We start from the raw sequence: 17,476 nt of genomic DNA, 5'->3' as shown, positions 1-17,476 counted from the left end.
CTCAGCATCCTTCAACGCTCTGTGACTGAGTTTTTTCACAACAAGTCCTAAAAGAAAGTATTAGTATCTGGTAGTGGTGGTGGTTGTTCAGTCACTAACTTGTGTCGGACTCTTTGTGACCCCATGGACTGCAGCACATGAGGCTCCCTCATCCTTCACTGTCTCCTGGAGTTTGCTCAAATTCATGTCCATCAAATCATGGCGATGCTATCTACCATCTCATTCTCTGGAGACTCCCTCATATTTGAACCTCTTCTTGGGAGCCAACTATCTCCTAGCCTCCTCCTCTACTTTCTGAACACCAGTGGGCAAGAATCTTACTTTCAAGCAATGCAAAATAATATATTTTTTAAAAATGTTTGAAATAGCTCAATCAAAGGATCATGTGTCATTTCCTCAAGTAAATGGACACAAAAACCACTAGGTTTAATTGTAGAATAAGTCCTTGTGCTAGGTGTCAAAGTGTCACCTCAAATTACTCGTTAATTAAAAAAAAAAAAAGGACACACCTTAACACTGGAGAAATTAGTCTGCCATCACCCTAACTAAGTAATCAAACTCACTATCATTAATAATGGGACAAGCTGACATTATGTACCTCCTGAAGAGATATATTTGAGGTTCCCAACATTATCTATCTTTTTAACCAAATATTTTAACCAAAAGTTTAGTTTAAACCTAATTAAGACTTCAGAACTGCCTTCAGAAGATAAAAGAACAAGTTATATTACACAGTAAGAAATAATCAGGCAAATCAAGACTATTGGATATTCCATAAGACAACTATGCTGCTATGCTAAGTTGCTTCAGTTGTATTCGACTCTGTGAGATGCTATGGACCATAGCCCACCAGGCTCCTCTGTCCATGGGATTCTCCAGGCAAGAATACTGGAGTGGGTAGCCATTCCCTTCTCCAGGGGATCTTCCCAACCCAGGAATCAACCTGCATCTCTTTTGCCTACTACATTGACAGGTGGGTTTTTTTTGTTTGTTTTTTTTTTAACCACTAGCGTCACCTGGGAAGCCCTGCCACCTAGGCTTCCTCAAAAGTAAACATCATATTCCATAATGGGAACATTCTATAAGTCATCTAGCTGACATCATCGCTCTCTCTCTCAAAAAAGTCAAACTAATAAGAAAATAAGGGGGATTAGTTTAGAATATGAGAACATTTTTAAATGTAACAACCAAATATAATGCATGAATCTGATCAGAGCTTAGTTTGGAAAAAAAAATGTGTTAGTTGGAAAACAGAAATTAATATTATATGAAAAATATTAAATAATTTTTGTTAATTTCCTCAGGTGTTATAATAATATTTTCTTTAAGATATTCTTTTTAAAAGATACAGGCACCTAAAGAAAGCAAACATTAACAGACATAAAAGGAGAAATTAACAGTAACACAATGATAGTGGGGGACTTTAACACCCCATGTACATCAGAGGACAAGGCATTCAGAGAGAAACTCAGTAAGTAAACAATGGCCTTTGGCAATTTATTAGGCCAAATGAACATTCTATATAATATAGAGTATTTCATCCCAAACCAGAATATTCATTCTTTTCAAGTGCAAATGGAATATTGTAACATGATAGACACATGATGGAATACAAAAAGAGTCAATAAACTTAAGAAAACCGAAATCATATCAAGAATCTTTTTCAACCATAACACTATGAGACTAAAAATCAACTACAAAAAAAAAAAAAAACATCGAGTCTAACCAATATGTTACTAAACAATTGAACTGAAACCATAAAATTCTAGAAGAAAATATAAGCAGTAAACTCTTTGACATTGGTCTTGATAATATTTTATTGGAGATGTCTCCTCAGGTAAGGGGAACACAAGCAAAATTTTTTAAATGGGACTACTCATCGCAAGGAAAAAACATTGTCTTCTATTTCTTTAATTTCGTATCTATATAAGATGAGTGTTGATTAGTGACTAAGTCATGTCCAACTCTTTCGCAACCCCATGGACTGTAGCCTGCCTGGCTCTTCGGTCCATGGGATTTTCCAGGCAAGAATACTGGAGTGGGTTGCCACTCCCTCCGCCAAAGGATCTTCCTGACCCAGGCATCAAACCTGTGACTCCTACATAGCAGGCAGGTTCTCATATGAGATGACAGATGTTCACTAGACTTACTATGGTCATTGTTTCATGGTGTATATAAGTCAGATCATTATGCTGTACACCTTAAGCTTATACATTGCTGTATGTCAATTACATCTCAATAAGACTGGAAGGAAAAAAGTTATCTCAGTAACAGCTCTTTTCTTGGTGAACCCAGCCTTTAGCTCAAAAGAATCCACATGCCCAAGTGGTACATTTGGGGCTGGGGGATATGGTGGGGGGACATTCTGCCCCTCTTCCTAAAGGGAAAAATAGGACATGCACAAACCTGGCTATATACATGATAAGAAGGCAAGTGTCACCGAGATTACTGCCATTGCTATAAATCCTAGGGGGTAAAAAAAACAGTTCCTTCGAGAACAAAATCATTTTTTTAAAGAGTCAAGAAGCAGCTTTGGACACCAGTAAGTGTTCAACCAGAAAGGTAGCATTTTCATTGGAAGCTACCTGAAGTTTCTGAATAACTAGGTAAGCAACAAAGCTAGATACAATCAGTTACTAGCATGTATACTTTTGTTGCTAGAGGATGAAATATTGAACTCTGTAAACTCCCAGTTTTTGTCACTCCCCTTCTTTTTTTCTTTTTTTTTAAAGTTATTTGGCTGTGCCATGTCTTAGTTACAGCATGTGGGAATCTTTAGCTATAGCATGTGGGATCTATAACTACAGCATTCAAACTCTTAATTGCCACATGCGGGATCTAGTTCCCTGACCAGGGATTGAACCTGGGCCCCCCTGCATTGGAACTGTGAAGTCTTAGCCGCTGAACCACCAGGGGAGTCCTACCACTCCATTTCTTAGTAAAACATTTTTAGTTAATTGCAATGTTTCATTTGGAGTTCCAAATTCAGTGTTTCAAGATTTTCAGGGCTCCAAGTTACAACTTGGAGTGGGGGCTGACTAGAGAAAAGGTATGTGGAGAAAAGAGTAATTTGACAACAGAAAGAGAGCACAGAAGTACAGAAATCAGAGTACTTGTAATTCAGCACAATTTGAACAGAGGCAAGACAATGTAAGAGGGGTAGCTAATGAGATCAACATCCAGGGGGAAGTACAGTCTAAAATAACTCTCGCTGTGGCCACACTTTGACCCTTTCGTCTAGATGGTGATGGACAGGGAAGCCTGGCATTCTGCAGTCCACGGGGTTGCAAAGAGTCAGACACAACTAATCAACTGAACTGAACTGACCCTCATCCCAGCTCTAGAATAAAAACTTCCAAGGTGCTCAGTGGTAAAGAATCCACACCAAACAGAATATTGGGATTCATCCTTGTGTCGGGAAGATCCCCTGGAGAAGGAAATGGCAACCCACTCCAGTATTCTTGCCTAGGGAATCCCATGGACAGAGGAGCCTGGTGGGCTACAGTCCATGGGATCACAAAGAGTCGGACATGACTGAACGACTAAACAACAGCTTAATATTATACCAAAGTGATAAGGAAAGAATACAGGCGATAGGAAGGAGAAACTAAAAAACCAATTCTTAATCAGGAAAGAAAGTAGTGGTTGGAGGAGGCTACTGATCAACAATAAACTTATAGCTTCCCTGTACATCAGGAAAGGAAACAGCAGCCTGGGAACATGGAGATGGAAATATAAGCAATGCTTTCTCCATGACTATCTTTAAAATTTTCATTTGAACACATGGGCTGTGACTGAAGGAGAAAGAAGGTAGCTGGGGGTGTCTGAGAGGTATTGGGTTGGGCCAAAAGTTCGTAACGAACTTTTGGGCCAACCCAGTATTTCAAACACTTGTAGAAATGACACAAGTGCTAAGTTCAGAGCAAACCAAATCATATGACTTGTGATTCTAGTGATCCAATTGTTCGAGGAAAATTTAAGTATTCGCCAAATGTTACCGCATTTTTACCTTTGGCACAGAACGTTGCCTTAAGAAAATTGTCTATGCTATAAATTACCTTGCCTCATAGTAAAAAAGAAGAAGAAGAAGAAAAAAAAAAAAAGATCCTTATTTCTTCCTTTTGTTAAAAGTATTCGTGAATTACTTCTTAGTATTTGAACTGCAGAGCCACTAGGTGTCACTCCTGGAGGGAACGTCTTGACGTTTGAAAAAGCTCTTAACAGAGGCAAATGGAACCATCTCTTAAGAATGTTAACCTAACTGATGCTTTCAGATGTCAAACCTGAGAGCAAGATGCTGCTGCCTGCTTTCAGGCAGATGGGGGCTAGGAGATTTGGACTAGCTCCCTGACTGTAGAACCCACAAGTGTTCTGCTTCTAAAGGGCCTCCTCCCCTGGAAAGAGTCTCTCCTCCCTCATGCTCCAGTCTGCCCTCACGCGTTCCCTTGCCAGGTCCTTCTTCCCAGTGAAACTCTTACCTGGTCGTTCACTGGAACAAAGGTGCTGGTGAGGGTGACGATACGGAAATGCACTAGAAGGAAAAGGGCGTCATTAGCAAAAGAGATTCCCCACCCCCCTACCTCAGAATCTTTCTTTTTTCCACCTTTTTGCTTCCTCATACATACTTCTGAGTCAGCAAAATCCTACCAGGTTTTACTTTTGAAATAAAACCGAGTCTGAGAGACAGCTAACGCCCCAACAGTCACAGCTCCTGACTTTGAAAGTTCAGGATGGAATCTGCTTCAAAGAAGAGGGAGCAAATATAAATCCTAGGGCTTGGGCCAAATGCCCTTGATTGTTTTCTGATTCTTACACAGGCAGCTTGCTATGAGACCAAGCAATCCAGTTACACCCGCCAAATTCCTTTCCAGGAGAAATCTGTATTTTGTTTTACTTATTTACTGGGAATTTTTTGGCCATGCAGTGGGTCTTGTAGGATCTTAGTTCTCCAGCCAGGGATTGAACCTGGACCCACAGTAGTGAGAATGCGGAGTCTTAACCACTAGACTGCCAGGGAATTCCCTGTATTTTGTTTTACACACACACACGCACAGTAGCAGCTCCACCCACTACTCTTTTGCTTGTACAGCACTGTCTGCATGCAGCACCTATAACCCTTTATCCCTCCAGGCTTCCTCCATCCCTCCATCTCTTTCCTTGGTCCATGGGGCTACCACCAATCCGCAAAGCCCCTCTAAGAATGTGTGAAGATACTCCCTGGCTTTTGTCTCATCCCACCTGTGTGCCTCTTACCTTCCTGCCCTGGGCTGTAGATAGGTTTGTCAGTTTGTATAAAGATGCCATTCTGCTGCCTCTGAATCAGAACCTTTTTCTTCTCCTCAAAGTAGACATTATGTCCAACTCCTCTCACCCGGACGGTGGCTACTTCTTCTGTGCCACCAGAAGGAAGTGGTACCTGGCCAAGACAGGGGAGAGCTCTGGAGAGGAGCAGGAGACTGGGGGTGTGGTGGGGGAAGGACAGAACCAGCTAGTCTTAACCCAAGAGAGAGAGAGTAAAAGGAAAGGAATGAGTTGATGGAAGTGGCAAGGTTGAAGTCATGAAAAAGTTGCCAGAAGTCTGATATTAAAATTCCAAGTAAAAATCTTAATTTATCTACTTAAATAATTGTAATATTTAGTGGAACTCTATGTAACTTTGTTCTGTACTTTCCAAGTCACCTGTAAATGTGTTATCATACATTTCTGTAATTTAAAAAAAAATTTTTTTTAAAGAAAGAAAAAAAAGTTTCCAGAGAATAATATCAGAAGTATGGCCAGGAATTGAAGTTGATGAGAGATGAGTTTAGAAGCCATGGCAAAACGTAAGATAACAAAAAACATACTTAAAGACAAATTATAGTGCATCCATGGAGGAGAATAGGAAAACTGAGGATGAGAGTTGGGCTAGGCCTGTACTTACCAAAAAGGACGAGCAGTGTAAGTGTCTCGTCTTTAGTCCAAACTGTTGCAGCAATGTGTGAGTCTTGCCCTTGGTCTCCAGAGTAACAGTGAATTTTACATTGTTGTACCCAGGACTCAGATCCAAGCAAACCCTCTGAGTAGAGGGGAACTTAAGATGGGCTGGCAATGCCACCAGATAGTTTCTACTAAAGAAAGAGAAAAAGTGTTGGTCACTAACTGTCTCTCTGGCTCTTTGCAACCCCATGACTGTAGCCCACCAGGCTCCTCTGTCCATGGGATTCTCCAGGCAAGAATACTGGAGTGGGTAGCCATGCCCTTCTCCAGGGGATCCTCCCGACCCAGGGATCGTATGTAGGTTTCCTGCATTGCAGGTGGATTCTTTACCATCTAAGCTATCAGAACTACACTTCTACTAAAGAAGCAAAAGGATTTCAGGGGAGCAATGACTCATCTATTCAATGAAAAATTAATTAATCCCTCTCCTGAGTATTCAGCATGTAGCAATGAATTAAAGAGACAAAGCACCTGCCATTATGACCCTTATTTTCTATAAGGGAGAAGGAGAAAAATAACAAATAACTCAGCCTTATACTCACACCCTTCCCCCCACCCCCCTACCATAGGCCACCATGGAGAACCTAGGCCCAGGGTACCAAGGAGGAAGTAAGTTCCATTTGGGATCTGCAAGCAGATCAAACCAGTCAATCCTAAAGGAAGTCAATCCTAAAAGAAATCAATCCAGAATATTCATTGGAAGGACTGATGCTGAAGCTGAAGCTCCAATATTTTGGCCACCTGATGCGAAGAGCCAACCCAATGGAAAAGACCCTGATGTTGGGAAAGATTGAGGGCAGGAAGAGAAGGAGAGGTTGAGATGGTTGGATGGCATCACCAACTCAACAGACATGAGTTTGAGCAAGCTCCAGGAGATGGTGAAGGACAGGGAAGCCTGGAGTGCTGCAGTCCATGGGGTCACAAAGAGTTGGACATGACTGAGTGACTCACACTTTCCCTTTTCAGACATAAAGAAAGAGCAACAAGAACTGAACAACCAGAACAACAGAGATCAGGGCAGTGGGAGGCTACTATATTTTGATATTATCATATTTTTTAAAGTTTCTTCTTGGCATCTTAGCTTTTCTCTCTGGGTAAAGGAGAAATAAAACCAAAGAAAGAAAAAGATGAAAGGGCATTAAAATAAACAAAAAGTTATCTCCTGCCCCACTGTAGTTGTCTTAGAAAGATGGACGAAGACTCTACCTGCCCTAAATCAACCGTGACACACCAAGCACTTACGGGAGAAATTGTCCTGCCGAGGCTGGCAACAGGGCTAATATTCCTAGAAGGAGCTGAGCCCACATCTTTGTGGGTGACAGAGTCCTCAGGAGCAGGAGCCAGAGGTTGGCTCACCCCCTGTAGCATATATATGCTACCCCCCAGGTAGGATGTGGAGCAATGAGGATGCCACAGCCAATCATCTTTTGGGGCCTCAGGCAGAGGTGGTATACCAGGGTAGGGCTTCTATTCACGTCTTAAAATTTATTTCTCCCTGAAACATTCATACTGGCTCAGCCAGTTTCAAAAACCTGTTTAGGGGAAAAACCAGGGTTGATGTATTCACAGCAGTAAACCTCTCAGAACACATTTGAGGTCCTTCCCTTTCCTTCTGATTTCTTTCCAAATTCCCATTCACATTTGATCTTTTTTTTTTCCTCTTCTTATTATTCTATTAAGACGTATTTGGAATCACAGGAGCAGTATCAATTCAAAGCAGTAGGCGTTTACCTAATGGTGGATTTTTTTTTTAATACTATTCACAACTATCATGACTGTATGAAAACAGGAAACTATATCCACCATAGAGAAAATATAAACTGGACAATCTTTCAGAGAGCAATTTCACAATACTGGTCAAGAGCCTCACTGCTTTGCATATTCTTTGACTCAATGACTCTTATTCTCGGAACATATTTTTATGGGAAACTAGAGCAGACATGTATGCAGAAAATATATCCACTGAGTTTCTTCCCAGTGCTCTTTACAATGGCAAGACTTGAAAGCCACCTAAAGTATAAATTAGTTAGGATACTTTCTAACACCAGTGACCAACCTGAATCAAGCCTACTTAAACAAAAAAGAGTTTTTAATAACTGGGGAGAATAACACATAAAAAAAAGGGTTTTCCTGGTGGTTCAGATGGTAAAGAATCTGCCTGCAATGCGGGGGACACAGGTTCAATCCTGGGATTGAGAATATTCCTGGGAGAAGGGAATGGCTACCCACTCCAGTATTCTTGCCTGGAAAAATCCATGGACAGAGTAGCCTGGCAAGCTATGGTCCATTGGGTCACCAAGAGTTAGACATGACTGAGTAGCTCACACTTTTCAGACATAAAGAAAGAATGAGAACTTCCCTGGTGGTCAAATGGCTAAGACTCCATGCTCCCAATGCACAGGGCCAGGTTCAATCTCTGCTCAGGGAACTAGATCCCAGATGCAGTAACTAAAGATCCTGCAAGCAGTAGTTCAGTTCAGTTCAGTTCAGTTTAGTCACTCAGTCGTGTCTAACTCTGTGACCCCATAGACTGCAGCACGTCAGGCCTCTGCTGCTGCTCCTGCTGCTAAGTCGCTTCAGTCGTGTCCAACTCTGTGCAACCCCATAGACGGCAGCCCACCAGGCTCCCCTGTCCCTGGGATTCTCCAGGCAAGAATACTGGAGTGGGTTGCCATTTCCTCCTTCAATGCATGAAAGTGAAAAGTGAAAGTGAAGTTGCTCAGTCATGTGCGACCTCTATCCATCACCAACTCCCAGAGTTTACTCAAATTCGTGTCCACTGAGTCAGAGATGCCATCCAACCATCTCATCCTCTGTTGTCTCCTTCTCCTCCTGCCTTCAATCTTTCCCAGCATCAGGGTCTTTTCAAATGAATCAGTTCTTCGCATCAGGTGGCCAAAGTATGGGAGTTTCAGCTTTAGCGTCAGTCCTTCCAATGAATATTCAGAACTGATCTCCTTTAGGATGGACTTGTTGGATCTCCTTGCAGTCCAAGGGACTCTCAAGAGTCTTCTCCAATGCCACAGTTCAAAAGCATCAATTCTTCAGCTCTCAACTTTCTTTATAGTCCAACCTGCAAGCAGTAACAAAGATCAAACATCCTGAGCAACTAAGACCCAGAAAAATAAACAAATAAAAATATTTTTTAAAAAAAAGAAAGAACTGAACCAGAGAAACTCTGAAAACTTTATGGCCTGGGATTGGAGCCTCGATGCTGCCAGGATTCATTTCCCGCACCCCCAATTTTTCCATCTTATTTGCTCATCTCCTGCCACACAGAGGATTTCCTTTAAGTGATGAGGAAGATGGCAACTGCACGTCCTCAATCCATATTCCTTCAGCTCTAGGATTTCAGTGGACAAAAATTTTCATCTAAGTTATATAAATTTCTAAAGAAAGATTTTGTTCCTTGAGTTTCACACACTCATTTCTGAATCAACTATTGTAGCCAGGATACTATGATAGGGCTTCCCAAGTGGCACTAATAGTAAAGAATATGCCTGCAATGCAGGAGACGTAGGTTCAGTATCTGGGTCAGGAAGGTCCCCTGGAGAAGGGGATGGCTACCCACCCAAGTATTCTTACCTGGAGAATTCCATGGACAGAGGAGCCTGGTGGGCTACAGTCCATGGGGTTGCAAAAGAGTCAGACACAACTGAACTTACTTACTTGCTTACTTATACCATGATAGGGAGTTCTTGGGTCATTCTGAGACCAGCATTATGGCTTACTGTGATTGACAGCCCCATCGAACCACATGGACTTTGAGACGAAAAACCCTCTAAAGAAAGAAGAGGGTTGGGGTAAAGATGCTGGGGGAAAAAATATGAAGTCTATTATAATGCCCAATAATATGAGTTTGGTTGAAAACATTGCCATAGTAATATAAATTAATACAGTTCAGCTATTTAAAATAATGCTTTTGTGACAAAGAGAATCATTTGTAATACTAATTGAAGGGGTGGAGGGAAGAAATAACAAGACAATTAATTTTTAGAAATTTCCACTTCCTCTATGGTTGCAAAAATGCCAGTGATGAAAAGCAAAACAAACTGCAAGATCACAGCTTCTCTTGAACCAAAAAGTTGAATCAGAGAGCTGAGTCAAAGTTAGGTCAACTAAACAGCTGGAAACCTAAGGAGGCGCAGTTCCTCCAGAGCAAAGATGGGATGTTTCATCTGTGTCAGTACATGGGAAGTACTGGAGCCATCATAGAAGCAGTAAGAATAATACAGCTAAACGTTTTTATTTTCATTTTATGTATTTATTTATTTTTGGCTGCACTGGGCCTTCATTGCTGTGCATGTGATCTGGTCTAGTTCTAGTGATCGGGAGCCATTCTTTGGTGCAGTGCCTGGCTTCTCATGGCTTTGCCCTCCCTTGCTGCAGAGCATGGTCTCCAAAACATGAGGGCTTCAGTAGTTGGGGCATCCGGATTTAGTATGTCTGCAGCATGTGGAATCTTCCTGGACCAGAAACTGAACCCATGTCCCCTACACTGGCAGCCAGATTCTGGACCAGCTGAAGTTTTATAATGAACTTTCCCTAGTAGCTCAGTTGGTAAATAATCCTTCTGCAATTCAGGAGACCCTGGTTTGATTCCTAGGTCGGGAAGATCTGCTGGAGAAGGGATAGGCTACTCACTCCAATATTCTTGGGCTTCCCTTGTGGCTCAGCTGGTAAAGAATCTGTGTGCAATGCAGGAGACCTGGGTTCAATCCCTGGGTTGGGCAGATCCCCTGGAGAAGGAAAAGGCTACCCACTCCAGTATTCTGGCCTGGAGAATTCCATGGATTGTGTAGTCCATGGGGTCGCAGAGAGTCGGACACAACTTAGTGACTTTTCACTCACTCACTCACTCACATTAACTATTAAAGGCCTATGTGGGCTTGAGTGCCATCTCCCTGATCACAGAACATGGCAAGAGTGAACATTGACATTTTAGAAATCAGAGAACTAAAATGGACTGGAATGGGTGAATTTAACTCAGATGACCATTATATCTACTACTTTGGGCAAGAATCCCTTAGAAGAAATGCAGTAGCCATCATAGTCAATAAAAGAGTCCGAAATGTAGTACACGGATGCAATCTCAAAAACAACAGAATGATCTCTGTTCATTTCCAAGGTAAACCATTCAATATCACGGTGATCCAAGCCTATGCCCCAACCAGTAACGCTGAAGAAGCTGAAGTTGAACGGTTCTATGAAGCCCTACAAGACCTTTTAGAACCCCAAAAAGATGTCCTTTTCATTATAGGGGACTGGAATGCAAAAGTAGGAAGTCAAGAAACACCTGGAGTAACAGGCAAATTTGGCCTTGGAGTACAGAATGAAGCAGAGCAAAGGCTAATAGAGTTTTGCCAAGAGAACATACTGGTCATAGCAAACACCCTCTTCCAACAACACAAGAGAAGACTCTACACATGGACATCACCAGATGGTCAAAACTAAAATCAGACTGATTATATTCTTTGCAGCCAAAGATGGAGAAACTCTATACAGTCAGCAAAAAACAAGACCAGGAGCTGACTGTGGCTCAGATCATGAACTCCTTATTGCCAAATTCAGACTTAAATTGAAGAAAGTAGGGAAAACCACTAGACCATTCAGGTATGATCTAAATCAAATCCCTTACAATTATATAGTGGAAGTGAGGAATAGATTCAAGGGATTAGATCTGATAGACAGAGTGCCTGAAGAACTATGGATGAAGGTTTGTCACACTGTACAGGTGGCAGGGATCAAGACCATCCCCAAGAAAAAGAAATGCAAAAGGGCAAAATAGTTGTCTGAGGAGGTCTTACAAATAGCTGTGAAAAGAAGAGAAGTGAAAGGCAAAAGAGAAAAGGAAAGATATACCCCTTTGAATGCAGAGTTCCAAAGAATAGCAAGGAGAAATAAGAAAGCCTTCTTCAGTGATCAGTGCAAAGAAATAGAGGAAAACAATAGAATGGGAAAGACTAGATATCTCTTCAAGAAAATTAGATACCAAGGGAGCATTTTAAGCAAAAATGGGTACAATAAAGGACAAAAATTGTATGAACCTAACGGAAGCAAAAGATGTTAAGATGTGGCAAGAATACACACAAGAACTACACAAAAAAAATCTTCATGACCCAGATAACCACGATGGTGTGATCACTCACGTAGAGCCAGACATCCTGGAATGCGAAGTCCAGTGGGCCTTAGGAAGCATCACTATGAATAAAGCTAGTGGAGGTGATGGAATTCCAGTTGAGCTATTTCAAATCCTAAAAGATGATGCTGTGAAAGTGCTGCACTCAATATGCCAGCAAATTTGGAAAACTCAGCAGTGGCCACAGGACTGGAAAAGGTCAGTTTTCATTCCAATCCCAAAGAAAGGCAATGCCAAAGAATGCTCAAACTACCACACAATTGCACTGATCTCACACGCTAGTAAAGTAATGCTCAAAATTCTCCAAGCCAGGCTTCAACAGTACATGAATCATGAACTTCCAGATGTTCAAGCTGGATTTAGAAAGGCCGAGGAACCAGAGATCAAATTGCCAACATCCGTTAGATCATCGAAAAAGCAAGAGAGTTCCAGAAAAGCATGTACTTCTGCTTTATTGACTATGCCAAAGCCTTTGACTGTGTGGATCATAATAAACTGTGGAAAATTCTGAAAGAGATGGGAATACCAGACCACCTGACCTGCCTCTTGAGAAACCTATATGCAGGTCAGGAAGCAACAGTTAGAATTGGACATGGAACAAAAGATTCATTCCAAATCAGGAAAGGAGTACGTCAAGGCTGTATATTGTCACCCTGCTTACGCTGGGCTGGACGAAGCACAACCTGGAATCAAGATTACCGGGAAAAATATCAATAACCTCGGATATGCAGATGATAACACCACCCTTATGGCAAAAAATGAAGAACTAAAGAGCCTCTTGATGAAAGTGAAAGAGGAGAGTGAAAAAGTTGGCTTAAAATTCAGCATTCAGAAAATTAAAATCATGGCATCTGGTCCCATCACTTCACAGCAAATAGATGGAGAAACAGTGGAAACAGTGACAGACTTTATTTTGGAGGGCTCCAAAATCACTGCAGATGGTGACTACAGCCATGAAGTTAAGAGATGCTTGCTTCTTGGAAGAAAAGCTATAACCAACCTAGACAGCATATTGAAAAGCAGAGACATTACTTTGCCAACAAAGGTCCATTTAGGTAAAGCTATCGTTTTTCCAGTAGTCATGTACAGATGTGAGAGTTGGATTATAAAGAAAGCTGAGCACTGAAGAATTGCTGCTTTTGAACTGTGGTGTTGGAGAAGACTCTTGAGAGTCCCTTGGACTGCAAGGAGATCCAACAAGTCCATCCTAAAGGAAATCAGTCCTGAATATTCATTGGAAGGACTGATGTTGAAGCTGAAACTCCCATACTTTGGCCACCTGATGCAAAGAACTGACTCATTTGAAAAGACCCTGATGTTGGGAAAGACTGAATCGGGGAGGAGAAGGGGATGAAAGAGGATGAGATGGTTGGATGGCATCACCGACTCAATGGACATGAGTTTGAATAAACTCTGGGAATTGGTGATAGACAGGGAAGCCTGGCGTGCTGCAGTCCATGGGTCCCAAAGAGTCAGGCACGACTAAGCGACTGAACTGAACTGAACTGAACTGTGGGCTTGAGTAACTCCCAAGAAAATTCTCTGTGTGCCAAAGAAGGAAGGGAACTTGTATTTACTCACAGATTCTTTCCCAAGACTTTGACCAGGTGCTCACAAGAAACACTAAGTGAGGATGACAGAGTAAAGTAAGGCTCACTGAGTAGTATAGGCATAGAGGACAACATTATCTATCTCCGCCTGAAAGGGCCAGCTCCCTTTACTCCTCTCTCAAAAGTCTTAAGCCTCTGAGGAGGAACAGCAAAACCCCACTGTTTCCAACAGAAGGAATAAGGGGGAAAAAAATCTATCCTGGGGAGGGAAAAGAAACAGTCCTCAGTGGTGGAGAGTTCTGTGCCAGTGTTTTCATTCATTATGCATGTATGTATATATGTATGTTATTCATTTTTGGCTGCACTGGGTCTTCATTGCTGCATGTGGGTTTTCTCTAGTTGTGGCAAGCAAGGGCTCATTGTGGTGACTTCTCTCGTTGCAGAGCTCATGTTCCAGGGCACCCAGGCTTCAGTAGTCGTGGCACACAGGCCCAGTTGCTCTGAGGCACATAGCATGTTACTTTCCAGATCAGGGATTGAATGCTGCTTGCCCCTGCATTGGCAAGCAGATTCTTAACCACTGGACCACCAGGAAAGTCCTGCCAGTGCTTTCAGAGATCTCCTAAAACCAAGGGAGGGGCAAGAAAATCCTTCCCACACAAGACCTGCCACAGACAGAAAGCAGAGGTAGGCAGGAATGCTGAGAAACCTCATTGTCCAGGGCCCGGGTATATAAAAGCTATCTAAGCACCAAGTAATGAGTAGTAGCATCTGCCACTGGCAGAGGAGCAAGAACCAGGAGAGAAACTACTTCTGTATAAGCCTACAAGGTATATAAAGAATGTTGAGAATTGAGGGTGGAGAACAAACATTGAGAAATCTTTCCATCATTTCAGACCCCACCCTAAGCCTAAGACACCATAAGAGGAATTTGAAAATTATGGTGCTCTAGAAGTAATCTTGGCAACAGCAAAACCTAATTCCACCTCACCTTTTAACTAGATGGTTCCATCCACCAAGCTAAACTGCCTGGGAAGAGGCACAAATAGTATTTACGTAAATCTCTCCTATTCTACACAAGATGTCTGGCATTCAATCAAGAGTTATATGATCTGGACTTCCTTGATGGTCCAGGAGTTAATACTCTGTGCTCCTAATGCACAGGACCTAGGTTCCATCCTTGCTCAGGGAACTAAATTCCACATACCACAACCAAGACCTGGCCAACTAAGACCTGGTCAAACAAATAAATAAAAATAATAAATATTTTTAAAAATTATACTATCTATCAAAAGAAGAAGAACAAAGAAGACAAACCCCCTGCCTTCTCAATACAAAACAATTGACAGAACCAGGTTCAGAGGTGATCTGCGTGTTAGTAATATCAAAGAGGGAAGTTAAAATGGCTAGGAGAAATTTCATAAAAGATCTAATGATAAGGACCTCCTGGTGGTCCAGTGGCTAGGACTCTGAGCTCCCAACACAAGAGAACTGGGTTCGATCACTAGTCAGGGGACTGTATCCCACGTGCCGCACTAAGGTCCAGTGCAGCCAAAAAAATAAGTAATTTTTAAAGAGATGTAATGATAAAGGTGGACAGCATCTATGAACAGATAGGGGATTCTAAAAGAAAGACATAAGTGATAAAAGATAAAAATACTGAAAATAAAAACTATGGTATCAGAGATGAGCAACTCCTCTTAAAGGCTCATTAGTAAACCTGACAGAGCTGAGGAAATAATAAATCAATTTCTACTCTTGAAATGAGTCAATAGGAATTACCCAAACTGAAACATCAAGAAAAAAAGAGGACAAACAAATTGAACAGAGTATCCAAGCGCTGTGGGACAATATCAAATCGTTTAATGTACATGTTATTAGAATCCTAGGGGAAGAGAAAAAAAACAAGCGAAGAAATGTTTGAAGGGATAACAGATGAGTTTTCCAAATAATGAAAAGCATCAAATACTAAATCCAAGAATCACAGCAAGATAAATGCCAAAATAAAACACACCTAACCCATCATGTTCAAACTTCTCTAAACTAGAGATAAATAGGGAGTCCTGGAGGTGGCCAAAGCGGAGGAAAAAAAAAAAAAAAAAATATATATATATATATATATATATATATATATTGCATATTAAAAAAACAAAGGTCAGAATTACAGCAAACTCTTCTTGAAAAACATAATTATCCAGAAGACAATGGACTGACATCTTCAAAGCATCAAAAGAAGGGAGAAGGGGTGGGGATTCTGTACTCAGCAAATGTATCTTTAAATAAGGAAGGGGGAAAAGAGGTTTTTTCCAGACAAACAAAAGCTGAGAGAATTTATTGCCAGAAGATGTATTCTACAAACAACATTAAACGGAGTCCTTAATTAAGGCAGAAGAAATAAAACAGGAGTTGACAAACTGGCCTGCTGTTCATATCCAGCCTTTCACAGGTTTTCCAAATAAAGTTTTATTGGAACACAGTAATATTCATTTGCTTACATATTATCAGTGGCTATTTTGTGCTGTAGTAGGTCTAAAGGATTATTAAGAGACTATGTGGCATGCAAAGCCTGTATTATTTATTCCTCATCATTTACAGAAAAACTGTGCTGACTCCTAGAATAAGATCTCATACAGAAACTGCACAAATAAATGCAGATCTCTGGATATGGTATCAAAATATAAAAGGCATATAGATCAATTTAAATCACTCTAAAAGACAAATGACTGCCAAAAGCAAAAAATAATTCATTCTGAGCTGTAATATAGGAGTAAGGTACTTTATAACATGTCAAAACAAAGAGACTGAAAATGAATAAATGAAGAGGACTTCCCTGGTGACACAGTGGATGAGAAACTGCCTGCCAGTGCAGGGGACACGGGTTCAGTCCCCTGTGCAGGAAGATCCCACATGCCTCAGAGCAACTAAGCCTGTGTGACAACCACTGAACACTACTGCATGCCAGGGACTGTACCCCACGGCAGGAGAAGCCGCAATAAGAAGCCTTTGCACCACAGCAGAGAGGAGCCCGCCCTCCCCAAAACTACAGAAAGCCTTGCCTAGCAACAAAGACCCAGCACAGCTGAAAATGAATAAATAAATAATGAAGAAAGAAACTTGTAGAATCTGCTTATCATAATCCCTCTGGTATGTATCTCTTCCTTCTTTCCTCCTCCTTTGAATTTTCTGATTCTAAATTTTTCTCCACTTCTTCCCTTTGTAAGATGTCAGAGCCCACCACTATCCACGTCTACTTCTCTCTCCTTTTCTAAAATCCCAGAAATACACCTTCATTCTCTTCAGCCAATGATCTTTTACTCTGGCCCTTTGATTTTAGTAGATAAAATTCATTAACTGTGGGATTTTGTTGAACATCTTCTAATCCTGTGGATCTAAAAGAAAAATGAGAATGGAGGTGGGTAAGAAGTAAGAATGATTTAGCTGCATATCCAGTAAAATATTGCCTGTGCAATGAAAACATAGTAATGCCTAGGCTAGGGAGGGGTGCTGATCTACACAACAAGTATATTTTGTTTGCTTGTTTTTGGCCATGCAGCATGTGGCATCTTAGTCTTCCAATCAAGCCTGCAACCCCTGCATTGGGAGGCAAAGTTTTAACCACTGGACTGCCAGAGAAGTCCCTACATTACATGTATTGAACCTGGACACAGTGACAGATTGCATTTTCCTGGGCTCCAAAATCACTGCAGACAGTGACTGCAGCCACAAAATTAAAAGACATTTGCTTCTGGGAAGAAAAGCTATGACAAATCTAGACAGTGTATTCAAAAGCAGAGACATGACTTTGCTGACA

General features: G+C 41.4%; 1 protein-coding gene across 1 annotated transcript in view; it reads right to left on the bottom strand.

Moving 5' to 3' along the window:
* Positions 1–7,283, bottom strand: part of A2ML1 (alpha-2-macroglobulin like 1) — a 48,665-nt gene extending 41,382 nt beyond the window's left edge. Inside the window, exons 1-4 of the mRNA XM_055570152.1 lie at positions 7,219–7,283; positions 5,921–6,104; positions 5,254–5,416; positions 4,479–4,531 (exon numbers count right to left, since the gene is read on the bottom strand). Coding sequence (XP_055426127.1) covers positions 4,479–4,531; positions 5,254–5,416; positions 5,921–6,104; positions 7,219–7,283 — 465 coding nt within the window. The remainder of the gene's footprint in view (positions 1–4,478; positions 4,532–5,253; positions 5,417–5,920; positions 6,105–7,218) is intronic.
* Between the last annotated feature and the right edge of the window lie 10,193 nt (positions 7,284–17,476).

This window comes from Bubalus kerabau, chromosome 1 (genome assembly GCF_029407905.1).
Source record: "Bubalus kerabau isolate K-KA32 ecotype Philippines breed swamp buffalo chromosome 1, PCC_UOA_SB_1v2, whole genome shotgun sequence".
Classification (NCBI taxonomy): domain Eukaryota; kingdom Metazoa; phylum Chordata; class Mammalia; order Artiodactyla; family Bovidae; genus Bubalus; species Bubalus kerabau.
This window is presented reverse-complemented; position numbering and strand designations above follow the sequence as displayed.